Here is a 20,448-nt window from a genome sequence, read left to right as displayed (position 1 = left end):
TAATCTATTACATTTTAGAAGTAACCTCTCCATAACTGTTAGATTTGGTTTTACGCAATTATTCAAACACAAGTTCATCTCAAACAAGCCCGACATCGGCGGTTATTTGCGTGGCGACGCCGACGCGGCCAGCATTGTTTAAACAAAACTACGTGTAATACGTCCCTACACCCAGGGGGATAATAAAAGGTGTGTGTGTATATTTATGTACAATTGTTTTTTAAGATGGAACATGCAAACTCTGCGAATTGAATTGAAATGCAAACCTTGGCCATTTTTGACGTGTGTGTGTGTGTGTGTGTGTGTGTGTGTGTGTGTGTGTGTGTGTGTGTGGTGTGTGTGTGTGTGTGTGTGTGTGTGTGTGTGTGTGTGTGTGTGTGTGTGTGTGTGTGTGTGTGTGTGTGTGTGTGTGTGTGTGTGTGTGTGTCACGGCCTTCGGATGTTTTGTGCATATGGCTGCGAGCACGTTAAAGAAAAGAACAGTCTGCTATCAATGCTCTATGAGGTCTACGTGTATATGTGCATTTGTTACTGTATTGTAACACAAGATACTGTATTTCATAAAATAAAACATTTCCACAACAATATTCCTAAAAAAGAAAGAAATATAATTGTGGATCTCTGGTGTAAAACATCTGAGTTTTATTAAAGCAGAATGAGAACCACAGTTTTTTAGTAAACTAACTGTATCAGAAACTACAGAGGCCAGGAAAACTGTTATATTTGTACATGGAATGTAAAAACATTAAAACGAGGAACGATAATGGCAAACTGTACGAATTTAAATTATCTAATCTAGAAAGAATGCAATCTCTTGACGGGACAGTGGAACGTAAATGTGAACTGCACTCCACTCACACGTATTGTTTTTTTTCCCCTCGTTAACCTTGACAGATTCCACATCAAACCCCCCCCTCCCCCCCCCACTGTCATTTCGCCTATCTACACCACCTGCAACAAACAACAGTTAGAAAAACAATCCCCTAAAACCAGAATCCTCACTTGGCGTCCAGCTTGGCCATTTCCTGAAGGTAGATTCCGATGCTCTCGCTGTCGAACAGAACAAAGTAAATGTTTTTCAGAGAGGAGCTGGTGGACGACACAAAATGGTTGGAGATGGCCTTGAGGATCAGCTGGGCGGCCGTTTGTTTGGGGAATCCGTTCCTGTGACACAGATTCAGCTGGTCTAAAACACATGACTGACAACAAACCATAGAGCTGTAAAATAACTGAGTACTACTGCTAGTTCTACTGAGTACTACTGCTAGTTCTACTGAGTACTACTGCTACTACAGATCCAGTCACAGAAATACTGAAACTCGCTGCACTCTGAAAGTAATGGTACTGGTCAGCAGGCTGGGTAATGTTCCACACCGAGACCGGGACTTTGATACCGGATCCTAAACAGTACTTTTTTCTAATTTCTTTTAACGTCACATATCTTTTTTTATTAATTGTCCAGCTCCTGCTGCGTGAGCTCTCTGTGTAATCAGTTTTTCTAAACAGAGACATTATTAGATGTTGGTTAGTCTCGCTTTACCGGACCTTCATCCACAGAGCTGCTGAGGAGGGTCTGGCTAGTCCACACAGCATTCTGGGATAGGAGAACAACCTGCTCTGGTTTATTGGTGTTTCTTTTAACCGTTTTATTCCTTGTTTATTGTGTTATTGTTTGGTTGGTTTTTGCCCCTCCAAATGCAAATACATTTCCTGAGAAAGTGCATGGACACTGTGTGTGTGAGTATAAGAGCTCCAGCGACCTGGGTGGCACCTCTGACCTGACTGGACCAATACATTAGCAGCAGTACTGGTCCTGACCCCCAGGGAGTCAGAGGGGAGCTCACCGTCCAGCAGGGAGAGATGGGAACGCCACAGACTTGAGCTTCTTCTCCTCGGCTGCGGAGAGGCAGTTCTTCACCGTCTTCTCCAGCTGGTCCTCGCACTTCTCTGAACCCCACTGGGGACGTTACAGTGGATGATGAAGCGGGCGGCCATCCCACTGGCCTGGCTCACGGCCACTGCAGGGGACACACACACACACACACACCACACACACACACACACACACACACACACACACACACACACACACACACACACACACACACACACACACACACACACACACACACACACACACACACACACACACACACACACACACACACACACACACACACACACACACACACACACACACACACACACACACACACAGTTCAATCATTGGAAGTAAGGCTGGGCGATATGGAGAAAATATGATATTACAATAGGTTGGACCAAAAACATTGATGTCAATATTGCAACAATATTGAAGGGTTGGGGCTTTCCCAATATATTTTCACAATAAAATTTTAGATAAATAAAACTCCATAATGTAGATATAATGACTATGTGGGTAAAGGAAAATAATAAAACAGCTAGAACAGTCTGGTAAGTTCAGAAAATGACACTTGTTGATGTTACAGTATCCAAAATCTAAGATAATATCTAGTCTCATATCATGATTACCTCGCCCTCCTTGGAAGCATGGACAGAGCGCTGAATCGGCAGCAGCGAAATAAGCTACAAGCATGAAATACATATATTTTTTTTCAAGAAATGTCATGGGGAAATTGCACACCTTTAGTTTACATCCACAAAAGTTCTGTTTTGCCGCTGACAGGCTCAGATTAATATTCTAAGTCTGTCTGACAACATTATGGAAAGGATTTCTAAGGAGCTCTACCTTTCTCTTAAAGAGTAAGATCCTTTTTCTAGACATTAAAACATCTGTAAAATTGCGTTCGCTAAACCCACCAGACTCCATGTAAATAAACAGTCATTTTAAAATCGTAAAACACACTTCTTTTAAAGTTGACAGAAACAAAATGAAACTATGAAAATTCGTTTTGGGTTGTCTTTCCATTTTTCCAACTATCATAACTCTAGTTTTGGTTGAAATAAACACATAGTTTACCGATTTACATGTGAAAATAGGTTGGCTCCATACACGCTAAAAGTATAGTTTATTTAAATGGAGTCTGGTGGGTTTAGCGGTAGCGACCTCAGAGCTGTTTCTGGTTAAACAAAGAGCTTTTTACTCGTTTGAAGAAGAGCTATTTCTGTTTGAATCCTTTCCGTAATGTTGTCAGACATTCAAAATAATAATCTGAGTCTGTCAGCGGCAACAACAACAAAAAAATTGACAATGCACATTTGCCCCATAGCGCACTTTCATTTCCTCATTCATTCATTCAGTCTGTATCAGACGCATTTTAGCGCAGTTTGTTATCTGCATGAATAAAAATATTGCTTTATCAACTATGTTAGGCATAGACTATGAAACGTTTTTTTTGTCCTCATATCACTAACACCACCCATCGTGGACATGCCCTACGTCCCAGCACATTGTTTTTGTTGCATTATGTTTTAAAGCTAACAACGGTTTTCTTTACATCGTTGATGTGGATCATGTTAGTGAAGCGCCGTCAGAGGAACGTGACTGAAACGTTTTTTAAATGTTGTTGTAGCGTTCCCTGGACACCGGCCAGTAAGAGACATTAGGAAGGAGTTCCACAGGGTTGAAGGTTAACGATATTAACCCTTTGAAGTAAAAGATTATGAATCATAATTCTGTTAATGATGGTGCTGCAGCTTTAGAATGGGATTAGTACACCTAGGACTTTTATACATTATAGGTACCATTTCACAAGTAATATTATACTTATGAATACATGATATTAATACACTATATTGGAACTTATGTATTTAATCTAGCAGCTATTTTCTCCCACGCAAATTCTCTCTCTTTTGCAGCAGCCGCTGTGTTACCTTTTTCTTTATTTTAACTAATACATGTTCAATCTTGCTGGTCGTGTACGTGAGTGTTTCTGCCGAGCAGTTTGTTTGTGGTTGTTGCCATGGTGAATCGTAGTATCATGGCTCCATTCATGCAGCCTTTTACTGTGGCGGTGCACCCACTTAACCCTGAGTCCACCTACTCCGAGCTGACTGAACTCAAATCAGCTGTTCTGGTTAAACCTCCTTCCTGAACGGGCCCCGGGACAGCGTGTACCTGATGCCACCTCCAAAGGCCCCTGGGCCTTCCGCAGCTCCTTGACCCCCTCCAGGAACTCTCGGCCTCCAGCTTTCTCCAAGGCGTTTCCTGGAAACCGGCACAGCAGATGAACACATGACTGGATGGATAGGGGGAAGTCTGAAAACGTGATTAAGATAAAAAGTGCGCAAGCACACGTCCTCCTCACCCACTCCGTCTTTAAGGTCCATCTCTGCGTTCGTAGGGTTAATTATTCCCTCCACTTTGATCGTTCCAATTTTGTTGATTTCACTCTCTGTTAGAGAAAGCTGTGGATTCACAAAGTCATCAACACAGGGATGAAAACAGCTGCTGGACTTTTCTGTCCTACTTTATAAGGTAAATGTGGAAATCTTGACTGATATGTTGGTTCATCCCAGTGAGCGAACACTGTTGTTGCTCTGCACCAGTTCAGACCCAACACTGGAGACGAGACCCGTCTCAGCTCCACTCCTGCCAGAGGCTGGTCTTAGGACGTAGGAGACGTCTCCTGTTTCAGCCAATAGAGATGTCAGCTGGTGGAGTCAGCTATAAACTATAGAAATTAAATCCATTTTATGTCTATGTTCCAAGCAGTCAGCTGGTGGAAATGGCCGTTTCAGACGGAGTCTCAGCGAGCGCCAGTGAGCATGGTGTGTGGTCGAGCGAGCGAGAGAGTGACTGAGGGAGGGATCAGAGAAATAAAACCTATCCGTGATTCCTCACTAGAAACGCAGCTGTGGCAAGCATCCCACTATCACTTATATTATCCTTATTCATATTTAGAGGCAACAAATGATAAATCCAGCTACAGAAAAAGCCTGAACATCGGAAGTTAGAACGGAAGTACAAAGCGATGTTGCTATGGAGATGATAGACAGTCTCGTCCCACTGGTGTGAAGAGACAGCTTTCAGAACGTTGCAGACCGGCATCTTGGTACTTTTACAAGTTTCGACTCATCTTGTCGCAATTCTTTGGTCTGAGCTGGGCTTTATGATTACATATTTACACTGGCTCTGACCTTCAGTTCATATAGCGGCGCTGTCCCCCAGAGACTCTCAGAGACATGTCTTACCTTCTGTCCGAGGAACAGGCTCTTTGCTGACAGGATGGTGAACCCGTCTCCGGGGCCGTCTTCTACTGTGGAGTTTGGTACCGACTCGTTGTCTGTGCTCTTTGTCAGATTGGAAAAAAGACATATTTAAACCATAATTAAATTGTAATTCAAAATAAATAGATTTTTGGAATTGATTTTGAATCGGTAGACCTTGAATTGTGAATTGATTTTTTGCACCCCCCCACACTGGGGGCCCTGTCTGAACGATCATGGATCAGGATCATGTAGGGCGCGCTGGGTGCATGGTCCTAAAGGGTTGGACTTAGGGTCTTCATTAATCAGATGTTCTGGGTAACATGCAATCAACCAATCAGAGGTCCTCTCCCATTCCCTTTAACAGCCAATCAGAGCTCCTCTTCCATTCCCTTTAACAGCCAATCAGAGGTCCTCTTCCATTCCCTTTAACAGCCAATCAGAGGTCCTCTTCCATTCCCTTAAACAGCCAATCAGAGGTCAGGCGCGTTTGGACCTCAGAGCTGTTATGATGGAATACCCATCATAACCACCTTCATATTTTTATTTGTAATCTTTTGCATGTGTGTGTGCTGCTTCCCTGTGTGTGTAACAAGCATAGTGTGCGTCCCTGTGTGTGTAACAGTGTAACAACCATAGTGTGTGTCCCTGTGTGTGTAAAAGCATAGTGTGTGTCCCTGTGTGTGTAACAAGTATGTGTGTGTCCCTGTGTGTGTAACAAGCATAGTGTGTGTCCCTGTGTGTGTAACAAGCATAGTGTGTGTGGAGCATTTAACGCGCTGTTATAATAACAATGAAATGCTGCGATATTGACTTTAGAGGTTTTTGTTGGTCAATGTTGCGATCACTTCCCACTGCCTCAAGATAGCAATACGCCCAGAATGCACCTGAACACACCTTCCTGTAGGCCCAGCATGCCCAGAATGCACCTGAACACACCTCCCTGTGAGCCCAGCATGCACCTGAACACACCACCTTTAGAGATGTGCAAAGTCAGACGCAAGTGTCTAAAATAGATTTAGACAGCAGTTGACAGCAAAAACAGAGTGGGAGAGGGGGGGGGGGGTATCATATGAGGAAACCAGTCAACTGCCAAGTCACTCAGTTTAATTGTCTATTTTGGAAAGTGAAGTGAATAATCAGATGCCTGATTCTGCTGTTTGAAGATAATTGATAGAACGGCTGTAGACAGGGAGAGGAAGAGGAGAGAGACAAAAGGCCGCACGTCGGAATCTGGACTGAGCTCTGGTACATGCCCTGGCGTTCGCCCCATCATGTGGTTTTAGACGCTGTTCAAGAATCTAAAAACACATTTAATTTGAAGCCAACTGAGGCCTTAACTGCCCCCCCCCCCACCCCCCCCAGTTCGTGAGTTTTCTGTGATGTTGACTGACCTTTGGCTTGCGGCCTCGTTTGCCTTTAACCTTTTTCAATGGTTTGACGGGTTTCTTGCTCTTTGAGCGTTCTTCCTGCTTCTCGGGGACGGACGCCTGGCTTTCTGCTTTCACCCGGCCCCCCCTCTTCTTGGAGAGCAGCTCTGGATGGATCCGAGGCAGAACCCCTCCGTTAGATATGGTCACCCCCCGCAAAAGCTGATGGAGAAAACCTTTCCGTAACACGGTTTGACTACGACACACAGTAACAGTCATGTGCAAACAGATGTGAAATGACTGTGGTTGGTCCAAGCTGAGGTTACCCACAGTGTTGGGACACTTCACGCCTCCTGACATATTAGCTGCTACACACACCATCTGCTGTCATGTGAAACCTTCCCAATCACCACGCATATGCCTCGCACTCCAGGAGGAAGACTTTCACTCCCATTATCCTGAGTACACACTTTTATTACTCCTCATTTGTTATTTATTCACTGCTGCTACTTTTACTCACACTGTACTTATTTATGTTCATACTTTATTCATGTTCACACTGCACTACAATAGAGCTCAACAATCTAAACCATCCGAGACAGACGGACCATGAGCTACGAGGATGTGGTACTAAAGTTTAGAAGTCCGTATAAAATCAACCCGGTTTTAGGTCAAACATGGTTTATTCAAAATCTTATGGAGAAATACTGCACTGCCCACAATCATAAGCATAACAGCGACTTCTCTGATTGGTCCATCTCGCTGTTTCTATGGAAATGTTTACTGTAGCTGCGTTACTGTATGTTAGAGCGAGCTTCCACCACTGAGGTCTCTGATAGTCTCTGTCCACAGTCTTGGACCTTTTGCCTTTTTTGCTGTTTTCAAAATGTCTTTTTGCACCAAATCAAATGTTAATGGTCATGATTCCTCTCGTAGCTGGTTGATTTGGTTCCAGGCTTAAAACATTTCACACAAGCAATTTCTGAAACATCAACTGAACAACTGAATGGGGAAAACCACTTCGGGAACCAGAGCTGTTAAAGAAGCTGGCGGTCACTGTTGAGCTCTATAAAATTTGTACATTCCATTGTTTTAGGAGCATGATCTTTTTTTTTCTTACTGTAGCAATGTTGCTTTACGTTACTTTTATACACTTATTGACTCGCTCTTTTCTTATTCTCCCCTTGAATTTGACTAAACAGTTTCCCTAAGGGGACTGGGTATTTTGATAAAGTGAAAACCTTCCAGACTGTATAAGCAGATCTCAGTTGGCCCCTTCTAGTCCCGGGTACCTGGTTGAGTTCCTCATCGTTGGCCACAGCCAGCTTGATGTGCCTGGGAGTTATTCTGCCCTTCTTGTTGTCCCGTGCTGCGTTTCCTGCCAACTCCAAGATCTCAGCTTCAGGGAGAGAAGACACAGTGAAAGCCATCAAACATCAAGGGTGTGTTCAGGTATTTAAACGCTTTCCTCTCCAGCCCATCAGGAACAACAATGTAACAAGTTTAAACCAGACTCTACTATGAGCAGTAATGTGGACATACACATACCAAAGACACTTCTTTCTTTCTTTGTGTTACTGGCTTATGGCGCAGGGAATTTACTCCCATTCCTGTTTCCAAAAGAAAGAGACCCATGCTATAATAAACTGTTATTGCTATAGTTTTTTATCATAATGCTTTACAGATGGTCCAGGGGTGTCTAACTCAACTTCCCTGAGAGCCACACTGGAAACGACCAGACATGTGGAGTTGTTGACGTGCTTTTATTTAATCAAAAAAGTAAAATATCTTTGACTGTATTATTGCATGTCTCATACGCAGGGTTTCTGCAGATTTCACCAAGTCAAATTGAAGACTTTTTAAGATATTTTTAAGACCGTTATGGATGAAATGTAAGACCTTTATCACGAAAAAAAGTCAGACATCAGAGTCCGGAAAGGTTGTCTGAAACAATTCCCAAAAACGTAATGTCCTTTGAACAAAAAGTAATCAGTGTTGCCAACAGTGACGTTGTAGAGCGTCCTCTGGTGGACAGACTATGCAACGCCATCAGTAACAGGGACGTTGTAGAGCGTCCTCTGGTGGACAGACTATGCAACGCCATCACTAACAGGGACGTTGTAGAGCGTCCTCTGGTGGACAGACTATGCAACGCCATCACTAACAGGGACGTTGTAGAGCGTCCTCTGGTGGACAGACTATGCAACGCCATCACTAACAGGGACGTTGTAGAGCGTCCTCTGGTGGACAGACTATGCAACGCCATCACTAACAGGGACGTTGTAGAGCGTCCTCTGGTGGACAGACTATGCAACGCCATCACTAACAGGGACGTTGTAGAGCGTCCTCTGGTGGACAGACTATGCGACGCCATCACTAACAGGGACGTTGTAGAGCGTCCTCTGGTGGACAGACTATGCAACGCCATCACTAACAGGGACGTTGTAGAGCGTCCTCTGGTGGACAGACTATGCAACCCCATCACTAACAGGGACGTTGTAGAGCGTCCTCTGGTGGACAGACTATGCAACGCCATCACTAACAGGGACGTTGTAGAGCGTCCTCTGGTGGACAGACTATGCAATGCCGTCACTCTTAACATGGTTGAAGGGTGTCTATTTTTTATTTTTTTTTTTTATATTCATTCATCACAATCATTGATTTGCCAATATGAATGATTCTGATGAATGATTAAAAAACGATAAAATAACGATAGTTTGGAAAATGCCTAATATTGGCCGATAATATTGGCCCACCGACATACTGTATCGGTCGGCCTCTAGTACATAACAGTGAAAGTTGTGGCTATGTTTACAGCAGTACAGTATGCGGTTCCAGACTTGACTTATGGTGGCCCCCTTACCTGCCAGGTACTCGATAACGGCTGCCATGTAGACCGGCGCCCCCATGCCGATGCGGTATTTGTGCGTGCCGGTGCGCAGGTACCTCATCATCCTTCCCACAGGGAAGATGACACCTGCCCGGGCTGAACGGGACAGCTTGGTGGCCTTCTTCTTTCCTCCTCTGGCTGACATGGTGCTCTGGACAGAGGACAAAGACAGTCAGTCCCATCATAATAACATACACATACAGCAGCTTTTTAAACACAACACATACATACTATGAAAGAGTGATAACATACAATAGATAATAGAGAGCTTTAAGGGACTGAAACCACAGTGCTATATAGCAATGCTATCGAAAAAATTAAGGAAATTAACTACTTTGCCATAAACACCTTCTGCTTGGACAATTGAGCAATAATTGGACAAGGTTATGTATGACTTACCCTTTACAGATGATTTATGAGGGTTGAATTAAATGTGTAACAAACACAGACAGATGATGGGAAGACACTTGTGATATTCATGGATTTTCCATGTTTTTACTGTGGTTTTTCTATCAAATCCTGGATAAATCATTTCGAAAAAATAAATGAATAACTCAGTCATGTATCAGGTAACGTTAGTGTAGGCATCCTCCAGCACAACTGATTAAAAATCTGTAATGGGGTTATTAAATAGTGCTGTACTAGGAGGAAACGTCACGTCCAGTATCTCGGGGGCCATGAGGCCAGTCGGTCCAGTTGTACACGCCGTACGTGGACCGTCCATGTTGGGAGGAAAGGTTACCGTTCACCCCCCGAGGTTTCCATGTAAACACGTCGGGGCACTGAGCGGTGTGATAGGCTGCGGCCTGCAGCAGCGCCGCTCAACACACACACACACACACACATCATTTCCACGTAGCATTAATGCAGCTCCCCGCTGGCGTTAACGGTGGAGGGATATAATGTGTGAGTGTGGTGTTCGGCGCACGAGCCCAATGGAAAAAGACGGGAATGTGACCGGGGCCGTATATAGGCTAACGTTACCGTAGCCTACCGAACCAAACGTTACAGTGAAGCAAGCAACACCCCTTCGACGTAGCTACGCAGACGTTAAGGTTGAATTTTTCGGTTATTTAAATCGTATAAAAGCCTGACACGGTAACTCAACCGAGACGTGTATTATTTACTGGCGCATATTCAGCCGGGGGAGATGAAACATTAAGCTAGGGGTCAATGTTAGCTAACGTTATGCCAGCTCGGCTTCGTTTAGCTAAACGCAAATATTCAGAACCTAAACATTCCGCGAGGCACTTTCGCGTGTTACTCCACAATAGAGACATTAACCACAACGACCTATTTCTTTTAACGTGCCCCCGCCCGCCCCCTGCTTTTTCATGTAGCCTCTAATCCTTCCATCCAGTGTAATCACATCAGACATGGAACGTAAAGCGTCTCCGTCAATCCGGTTATGCGCCTGGGTTTGGGAAATGAAAAAGCGTCCAAGTGTTACCTGTTTTCTCCTCTTATCACGCGAGTCAGCGCGAGTCAGAGATGCTCCTGCACGGAAAACTGCCGAATCCCCGCGGGAGTTTTGGTTCTGTGTATGTTCTGTCCTTGCGCGTAATCTAGCTTCCCCGACCTTAGAAAAACCCCACAGAGCAAGCAGGAACAGCGTAGTCTGGTTGGAGGCAGGCTCTGTGCTACTGATGCTGCAAAGGGGAAAAATTCAGTGAAAACGCCCCCCTAACATGGCTTCAACAAGGACTATGTTGGTGGAAAGGAACGCGATGGGATCACATGTGAAGGTAGCAATGTTACCAAAGCAAATAGATATTATGAATAATAACTAGATACTAAATGGTACCAAAAAATGACCTCTCATAAGGCCTTGGAGCAGGCTATTAGGCCTAAACATGCCTAAACAGGCAGTTTCTTTGTGGTTTACTGAAGGCTATATGTAAAATATAAATGAAATGTACACAAATCCAGATCTAACAGGTAGTGACTATAGCGTCTCCTCTTTCAACATGCATACTGTGGGGAGGAATGCAGACAGATGATGCTGCCACTGTTTGATGCATCAGAGGAAAAAATCCCAAGCGAGCCAATCAGATCACTTGACTCCATCTTTGATGTGTCAAAGCCAATAGACCCATGAAGGGAGATGACAGCCATACTCACTTAATGGTAAGTGGTCCAATAATTACTGTATATATAAAGGTTGCATATCAAATCAATCGAGGCGAGGGAGTTAAGAAAAAGGGCTGAAGATGGCGCCAAATCAATAAACAAATAAAACAAACTGGCAAGTGAAAGGGGAAACCAAACTGGCCTGTCTAATGTAACAGGTTCAAAAGTGGCAGCCTGCCCCCCCCCCCTTATCTAGTGAGCTAAGTACACAGCATGGCTTGATTATATTTATATCTACAAATAGAGGGGCCATAAGGAAAAAGTTAAGGAGCCGCTGATGGAGTGGATCATTTTGTGAGTTGGAAGGCAAGAAAGACCTCCAAAAGACATGTGCCCAGTAAGGCATGGATACACAAAACCCAACCTGAGCCCGATGGGTCCCGACGGTACGCGACGGGCTAGGCTGGGTACGGACAGATGCTACTCAAATTACTAGGGTTTCCGCAGGGTCTTACAAAGTCGAAAATTTCAAAATCAGAATGTTAGGCCTTAAAAAGTCTTAAGTCCGCTGAAGAATTGCGTTCTAGGTCTTAAATAGTTTTGAACAGGTCTACGTTTTGTCAGTGAAATGCTACCGCAGCTTCATTTCTTAATTTCTCTGACCAACATGCAACTATATTGCAGCTGAGTGCAAGTGGCAGTAGCTCAGTCCATAGGGAGTTGTGTTTGGAACCGGAGGGTCACTGGTTCAAGTCCCCGTATGGACCAAAAGTAGGGAGTGTGGATTGGTGGCTGGAGATATGCCACTTCACCTCCTGGGCACTGCAACGGTGCTCTTGAGCAAGGCACCGTACCCCCCCCCCACCCGCTCAGGGCGCTGGTTTGGCTGACAGCCCCCCCCCCCCCCCCCTCCACTCTGACATCTCTCCATTAGTGCATGTATAGATCCTGTGTGTGTGTGTGTGTGTGTGTAGTTCAGGATTGTGTGTGATTACTAACAAGTGTGGACACAGAGTGTAAATTGTAATTTCCCCATTGGGGATGAATAAAAATTATTTTTTTTAAATTAAAAAAATTAAAAATTAAGTCTCTTTCAGAACGGATTTAATTCTTCCACTCTGTGGAAGGGCAAGTTAATTGATGTTTCCGGACTCTGACAATTATGTTGTTGTTTTTTTACATTGTGATATAGGTCTCAAATTTCATTTATAATGATCTTTAATCTAGTGTGTAGTTTCTGCCGCCCCCAAGAGGAATTCTAAATAAAACCAAAACTATTGTTAGTCCACAGGATATCGCCGTTGACAGTTGCTAGTAGCCAAGGAGGACACGGCAGGCTAAAAAACACGATGGACTCTTCAGAAGAATTATCTTCACTCAAGGTTCTGCGCGGGAAAGTCGCCGGACACCACAATCTTCTAAACATATTCATACTGAGAAATACAGAGAGTTGTGTGGAGCTGACAGTCTTTATTAGCTTAGTATCAACTTGGATGTAACAGACGTGCATTAATATAAAAAAGTTACGCACTTAAGCTTTAAGAATATCGCTTTATTAAATCCCAGCCACAACAGTTGTCTAATCAGGATGTTCTGAAAATAAGCTGCAAGCAGTTCCTTGAGATAGGTCATCTATAGAGCTGTAACAAATTGTGATTAATGATATAATTGTCTCTATAAGTCAAATTAAAAAATATATATATATTTTTAAAACATAGTACATTTGTCAATAAATCCCAGGATAGATGTTCTGGTTATATCACTGTCATGTGACCCAGATGGTGTAAAAACTCAAGTACACAGCTCAGAAAAGTATCCACACTTGTTTTAATTATTAAACTGACATTACCATAACCAGTCTTAAGACCTAAGCTAATGTTAGCAATTAATTGCAATTAAACACAATAACGATGATTACTTAAAAATATTGCACTTAGACAATTAATATATAATTGTTGTCATGTCTGATTTGTTGTTGGCTACATTATTATTCCAACTGTGCAATATTGGGACTTCAATCTACAATGCTGCGCTGTTATGTAATCAGAACAGAACTTTGGCAATAATAGACACAGATATGGTCTGATGGAGTACATAACAAAAAGTTAGTTTCAACAATGCAAGTGGATTTTCAGGAAGACAGGAAGAGTCTGGATGTTTGTCAAACAATATGTTGGAGACATTTTCAGGAGCTTCAAGATAGAATGCTATCAATGTTCACTTCAATTAGATACCAGTCGACAATGAGTTATGAGAATACTTAGTGGTAATAACCAACTCAAAATAGACTCAACCCTTGTGTTGTCTTCCGGTTGACCTGCACTTGTTGTCCTTCTGGGTCCGAATTAACACTTTTATTGTGAAAGTCTTTTTTTAAATATTTTGACTCATTTTCTGAAGCTTTCATCCCATTTTTAAAGCACTTTTTCCAATGTGTTTGTCATTTAAAGAAAAAATGTTTTCAATGTTATTTTTCACTAACACCAACTTATTACTAATAGTTTAACACTTCTTTTTGGAATTCATGGTCAATAAATCTAATTTATAGGAAATCATACCTACTTTTGAAATAATTCATTATTTTGCGTATGTTAGAGGAACCTATGTTGGTGGATAATCAGAGACATGCATCTCAAAGTTTAGTCAGGTTTTAAATCCTTTTCATTTTTTTTCCAATGATATCAAATTGAGTACCCAAAATTCATTGTACTTAAAGTTTTGGGTAATTTGGTTCAAAGGAAATCCATATTTCTCTTATAGAAGTTTTGAGAACAGGGACAACACAAGAAAACACAAGGTTAAATTAATACACTTTTGAATGTTTCTCCTCTGGTAGGCACTACTGAACACTGGATGCCAAAACAATTAGACCCAAGAACAATTCATTTCCACATGTCATCAGTCTAAGGAACAGCTATATCAGCATTGTGGTATTCGACAATCCTGTAAAATAACACAGTAATACTTAATCAACTTACTGTAGTATACTGCTACAATGTGCAGTAGCATGTGCATTGTATCCTGTCATTGCCATAGGTAAGTCTAAGCAAAAGGAATGTACTATCTCAATATAAGCGCATCAAACCACCCCTGTACACTGTAGCTTATATCCACCCAATATTATATAGAAGAGTATTCTGTTTGCTACCTTTACCACAACCCTGTACAACAACAACCCAATCTAACCTGTACATAAATCCAGTAATCACCGCGGTTCAATCCCTGGCTCCTTCTGTTGGACACGCCAGGGCCTTGAATGGCAGCTGTGTGTGTGTGTGTGTGTGTGTGTGTGTGTGTGTGTGTGTGTGTGTGTGTGTGTGTGTGTGTGTGTGTGTGTGTGGCAGAAAATGATCATTATAGACAGCAAAAGTATTTTTCAACTTGAAGGATTGGGAAACAGTCACCCATTACACCTGAAACATGTATACATATTCATACTGCCAGTCATCAATGATAGAAGGAGCACAATAAAAAGGCAATGGGAAGGTGTGAGATCCAGACGGATACAACAAGAACAATTTGAAATAAATAAAATAACTAAATGAACACAAACTGAATAAAGATGATAAAGTATGATAAAGAGTGACAAAATAAAATAATGAAATAGATAGACAAACAGACAGAAAGACAGACAGAGAGACAGAAATGTACTCATAACTCTGAACTACCTCTGTGGAAGTTCCTGCTACAGTAGGTGTCTCCAGAACCCCGTTTGATTACACCACAATGACACACGTACACACACACACACACACACACACACACACATCACAAGCGCCACTGTCATGGCTGGTGAAGATCAAATAGACCTATGGCGTAGGTAACCAAAGACAAACACTGTATATTATACAGTGTTTAAACCATTCGGCATCATACTTAGAAAACATATCAAAAAGATATTCATTCCCATCCAAAGAACATTACAAACTCACTTAATGATAATGAAAATGATTTCCTTTATGGATGTCGTATATATGGAGCGCAACAAAAGGCTTCGGACTCTGGCTCAGCCTGCTGAATCCTTGAAGTCCATGCTGTACCCTTGTGGATTGATTGTTTGTTAATTGTACAATAAAATGTGATTTTATGTGTATTTATTTCCACCGCCACAAATCTTGAAACTGATTTGATAGTGGGATATATTGTATTGCAGTAATTTGTAATTCTTTCAGTTTAATGGGGATAAAGGAAATGTGATCATAGACAGTCCTGTGTCAGTCACATGTTCTGTGCTGATGAGCCTTCAGCATTTAAACATCCAAATTCATCTTAAAGGGGAAAAAAATAGGCTAAATAAACAATACTGGCTTTAATTTTAAACCTAATGACGTGGATTTCTGTTTAACGAAAGATAGAATTAAAGGAAATTGTGACATCACAAAGATAGGTAATCAGACATGACCGGGCTTAACAGGGCTGTGTAGTAGATACTTAAAGATTATTAATAATGTGAGTGGACATGATAAGGATCATTTCTGTTACATATGAAGTACTGGTTGTTAGAGAGAAAAAAATCAAATCCCCAGCAGTGGGCAGTGCAGGACTGAGTGAGAGTGCGTTGTCTATGACTTTAACTGGGTCCAATGTGCTGAAGAGCAGAGAAAATATAGAACATGTTATGTCAGCATGATAATTGTTAGAAGGCTTGAATCTTACAATAGAAACAAAGTAAAAAAATAAGCTTGTTCTGTCATTTGTGCTGACCAGGCACACAGCAAGAAATGCTTTTCTCATGAGTTTAAACCAACACTAAAGTGAAATGAGTAACGTTTCAAAGCATTTAAAGAGTGTGTGACACCTGTGTCGCCGTGGGTGCATTATGTCAATTATAGAACTAGAGAAGGGTTGTGTTTGTGTCTTTAGCACTACCAACAGAATCAAGATAAAATTCAATTCATTCAATCCCAACAGGTTAACGTTTGGTGGGCTAGGTTAGTGGACACCATGGGCTTTAAAAACATGGAAGAGATCCTGCTGGAGACTCCATCCCACCAATCAAGTCTTGGCTTTATGGTTATTTCTGTTTTGATTTGTCAGAAATAACCTTGCTGTTGTAAAACAGAGAGTAAAAGTTCATTGGCAAAAGGTGCCTGTTTGGAAACTGGGCAGAATAAAAATAAGAGGATCCAAAGTAAAAATGAATATAGCATTTGGTGATTTGAGGTAATGTGTTCCAGGGGAGATGATAATGATAGAATAGCCAAATAATGACCGCTTTCAGAGTAAATCTACTGGGGACAAAATGCCCAAAGTTAAGGAGCAAAATACAGCATGTGTTTCTGATTTTAGGACATTTTATATATTTCACCATAGATATGCAATAGCTTCATTATAAATTGGATCTGCAGTAAAAAAAAAGGCTGAAAGAGAACTGGAGAGAGCTTCATTTGCAATGGAAAGTGTGTTGGAGACAGTGGACAATCGTGTCCTCTGCCTGTGGAGACTTATCTTTCAAGAAAAAGGAGAGCATCAGTGCCCCAAAATAACATATATTTACAGGCAAGTGACAACGCCCTCTTGTTGCCGTAGAAATGATTACTCTTATCTGTCAGGCGCAAATGAGGAGGTGACAGGTGAGAGGTCACATGAGGTCACAGAGGATGGATGGGTCAACAGCCAGTTGGCCGTGAACACGGTAGACTGCTGTTCATTTTCTGCAAACTTGAATCAACGTTTAGTCAGTGAACACGGATGTTCTCTAACACTAACCATGTGGTTATTTCTTTAACCATAGTCTCGCAGTGCCAGACCTTCTTCCACAGTGCGGTGGAGGAAGGTCTGGCTAGTCCACACAGCATTCCTGGGTGGGAGAAAAACTGGTTTATCTGCATTTCGTTAAACCAGTCACAATCGTCATGGGCGGGGCTAAGTGAATATGGTAATAGTAATAGGTTATAGTAAATTGTATGGGGGGGGGGCAGATAGCGGATCAAGGAGAGATGCCTACGGTTGGAGACAAAAATGAAATCCCGCTGAAACCATGCTGGACTCATAGTGCACCTTTAGAAGCATATTTAGTCTACAAAGAACAAATGCGATTATGATAAATTGACAGAAATTCTGTTAATGTAGAATTAATCAAAATCATCTCTACTTTCTTAAATGGTGATTTAGACTTTTACTGGACCTTCCAACACCCACATCATTTTCACGAGGGTTGTGACGCTCCACAACAGAATTATTAGATGATTTACAGATGTCTCTTTCACCAAATAAGTCTATGGGATAAGTCCAAGTCAAATTAGATACATTTCCTCTATATTTTGGACTTTTGGGGAAAAGCTCAATCAGCACAGCTCTTCCTTCTGATTAGGACATTAAATATCATTCAGGTTGTCCTCAAGCACCACAGACTGACACACTGATGGACATGCTGCAGCGGACGGGTAGACCTCGGGTAAAATACAGCGCTGTAAATACAGAGGATACGCAGATATGTCTGTTGTGTCACGATGAGCCGGCACTGGAGTTTTACCATGCAGGGTCAGGTACTGAGGGGGATTCTGCAGGATGTTGGATCCACTTTAATGACCTAAACCAACAGGATGTGATCAATGCTGCCAGTAAGACTGCTGGTCTTAGTACTGTAGCAGATGGTGCATGCCTCAGCATCCTCCTTCAGAGGGGCCCGGCAGATGGCTTCCCCAGCCTCACCGCTGCTTCAGGGAGGGAGGAGGCCCCAAAGCCCCGCAGCTAAAGGGGCATGGACTCTCTTAGTCAGCATCCACTGTGGATGGAGAAAACACCTGGAGACAAAGACAGTCTAAACAAACCCTGTGCCTAGTGATGAAAGACTAGACGAGGTCTTACTGGTTCTGCTGCAGGAGGAGGAGTCAGTGGATATGATGATATGGTTCTTTGATTTGGTTTGAATTTTTAACACAGCAATAAATATTATACAGTGAGTCAGGATTGACAGGAGGGGGCCATACAAGTCGTAGATACCTGGATAAGATGTGTGATCTCACGGACTCATTCGGAGCGTCAGCGGGGCCAGTGATAACACAGTTATTCTCAATTTCATGAAGGGAAATAACTCAGGGCCTGGCAGACCGGAATGCGATTAAACAGAATTTAGTAGAAAATATACACTAAAGTGTAGGGTAAAAAGGATTTAAAGAGCAGCCCACATCCACCTGCTCACCTGTTTCTCAGTCTCTTTTCAATATATTAATACATTTAAGGTATCAGGCAAATCCCCCAGTACCAAGGAGCATCCAAAACTTCTCCAGTTAAACGATTATGTGATCCTTTTTTTTTACCCAGATCCAGATGCTCACATGATGGGTATCGAATGAAGTAGAAAAAGGTATCAAATGAAGTACTCTAATGGTATCACATCACTTAACACAGAGATCTTCAACAGGTGGTCCTCAGAGTTAGTGCGGGGGATATTTTATAAAATGTCATGTCTGTAAATATACATTAATATGAATCCAACGTTGTAATAGCAAAGATAAACTGGCCCATTTGTAGGTAAGGTACTATAGGTAACAATTTATTTTCATCTATTTGGCCCAGTTTAATATGCAATTCAATTGTATACAATATACATATGCAGTAGGGGGTCCCTACTCGGTCTCGCTTTCAGCTGAGGGGTCCCTGGCCTAAAAAACATTGAAGACCAATGACTTCATGACAACGGATACTGGTATTTGCTGGTATTTTTTCTTCTCCATTTTTTTTTTTAAAGATACCCCCCCTGCCTGTGATAAGGTTCTGGAAGCTTAGACCGGGATACATGATAAGCTATGTTAAATTGCAGGGCTCCGGGTTCCCTTCAGCCCAAGATTATTTGTTCTGGGAGATGGGTCAGTCCTAAACGGGATGGATAGACACATAAGGAGCTTGGTCCAAAGTAGTTTGTTGATAGCCAGACAGATTATTTCAAACGGATGGAAGATGAAGGTCCAGGAGTGGGCCTGTGAGACGGCTAGGGTGGCGGCGTTTGAAGGAATGTCATATAAACAGTTTGCCAGATTGGATGTCTATATGAGAACATGGAGAAAGGACCTGGACTTTCTGGAGGGCTCCCAAGAAGCTTTGTGCTGGGGAGAGACGTGTATGATGGGCCTATGGTGTTATCATTTATACATATGGTTATTTGGTTGACGGGTTATGGTCTATATTGTTGAATGATCTTGAATATTGTAGTTACTGTGTCTTCTTATCTGGATTGTGTCAGGATGGGTGGTGATGACAGGGTGGTGGGGGGGTGCAGGTCAGTCGCAAGTTCCCACAGTCAGTTGCAAGTCATCAGGGTTGCGGTGTTGTCTTATCCCTGTGCCTTCCTTCCCTCTCACAGCAGCTGTAACTTCGCCATATCCTTAGCTCACGTGAGAATCGTCTTATCAATAAACCATCTGGCGCATCAGGTCAGGGCTCTGAAACCTGAACCTGGATCCGTAGCTGCCTGCTTGTGCCTTTTACCTGACCCGTTCCTGTTAACCTGTGAATCGTCAGTCCCGTCTCTATGGACTTGCTGTCTCTGCCTGTAAGCCTTTGTACCATTAAATCATTAAAATCTCTGAACTGTTCCTGGTGGTCTGCATGTGGGTCCTGCTCCTGGGACTGCACGTCCACCACGTACCCCCCCCCCCCCCCCCCTCCCTACAACTGGAGACAAATGCAGCACTTTATTCAATCAAAAGAAGCATCTCCTCTGAACATAATCCATGTAGTGTTTGTGTTTGCCATCACAATGTAACTGGGAAAGCAATTTTGTAATATGTAAAAATATGTCATTTCTAGTAGACAGGGTTGGACTGTGTTTGTAGTCATAACACAAACATATTTTGTAATAGTTGAAGATATCTGCAGAATTGGGATCTAACTGAAGGGAAACGTAATGCTACAGCATACACTTCTAGGGGAATCTGTGCCTCCAACTTCGTGGCAACAGTACATAAGCCGAGTCAAACAATAAATTATTTTCCAGTTTGGTGTGGATGAAATTGACTGACCAACCCC

At 42.5% G+C, this 20,448-nt stretch overlaps 1 protein-coding gene across 1 annotated transcript; it reads right to left on the bottom strand.

Moving 5' to 3' along the window:
- Nucleotides 1-608: 608 nt before the first annotated feature.
- macroh2a2 (macroH2A.2 histone) lies at nucleotides 609-9,829 on the bottom strand. Its single transcript, XM_032542018.1, is given in 10 exon segments — nucleotides 609-1,164; nucleotides 1,845-1,965; nucleotides 1,968-2,018; nucleotides 4,058-4,147; nucleotides 4,248-4,347; nucleotides 5,134-5,232; nucleotides 6,543-6,740; nucleotides 7,811-7,917; nucleotides 9,382-9,559; nucleotides 9,808-9,829. Coding segments are annotated over 9 exon segments (1,104 nt in total). The 5' UTR covers nucleotides 9,554-9,559; nucleotides 9,808-9,829; the 3' UTR covers nucleotides 609-998.
- Nucleotides 9,830-20,448: the final 10,619 nt, after the last annotated feature.

This window comes from Etheostoma spectabile, chromosome 17, assembly GCF_008692095.1.
Source record: "Etheostoma spectabile isolate EspeVRDwgs_2016 chromosome 17, UIUC_Espe_1.0, whole genome shotgun sequence".
Lineage (NCBI taxonomy): Eukaryota > Metazoa > Chordata > Actinopteri > Perciformes > Percidae > Etheostoma > Etheostoma spectabile.
This window is presented reverse-complemented; position numbering and strand designations above follow the sequence as displayed.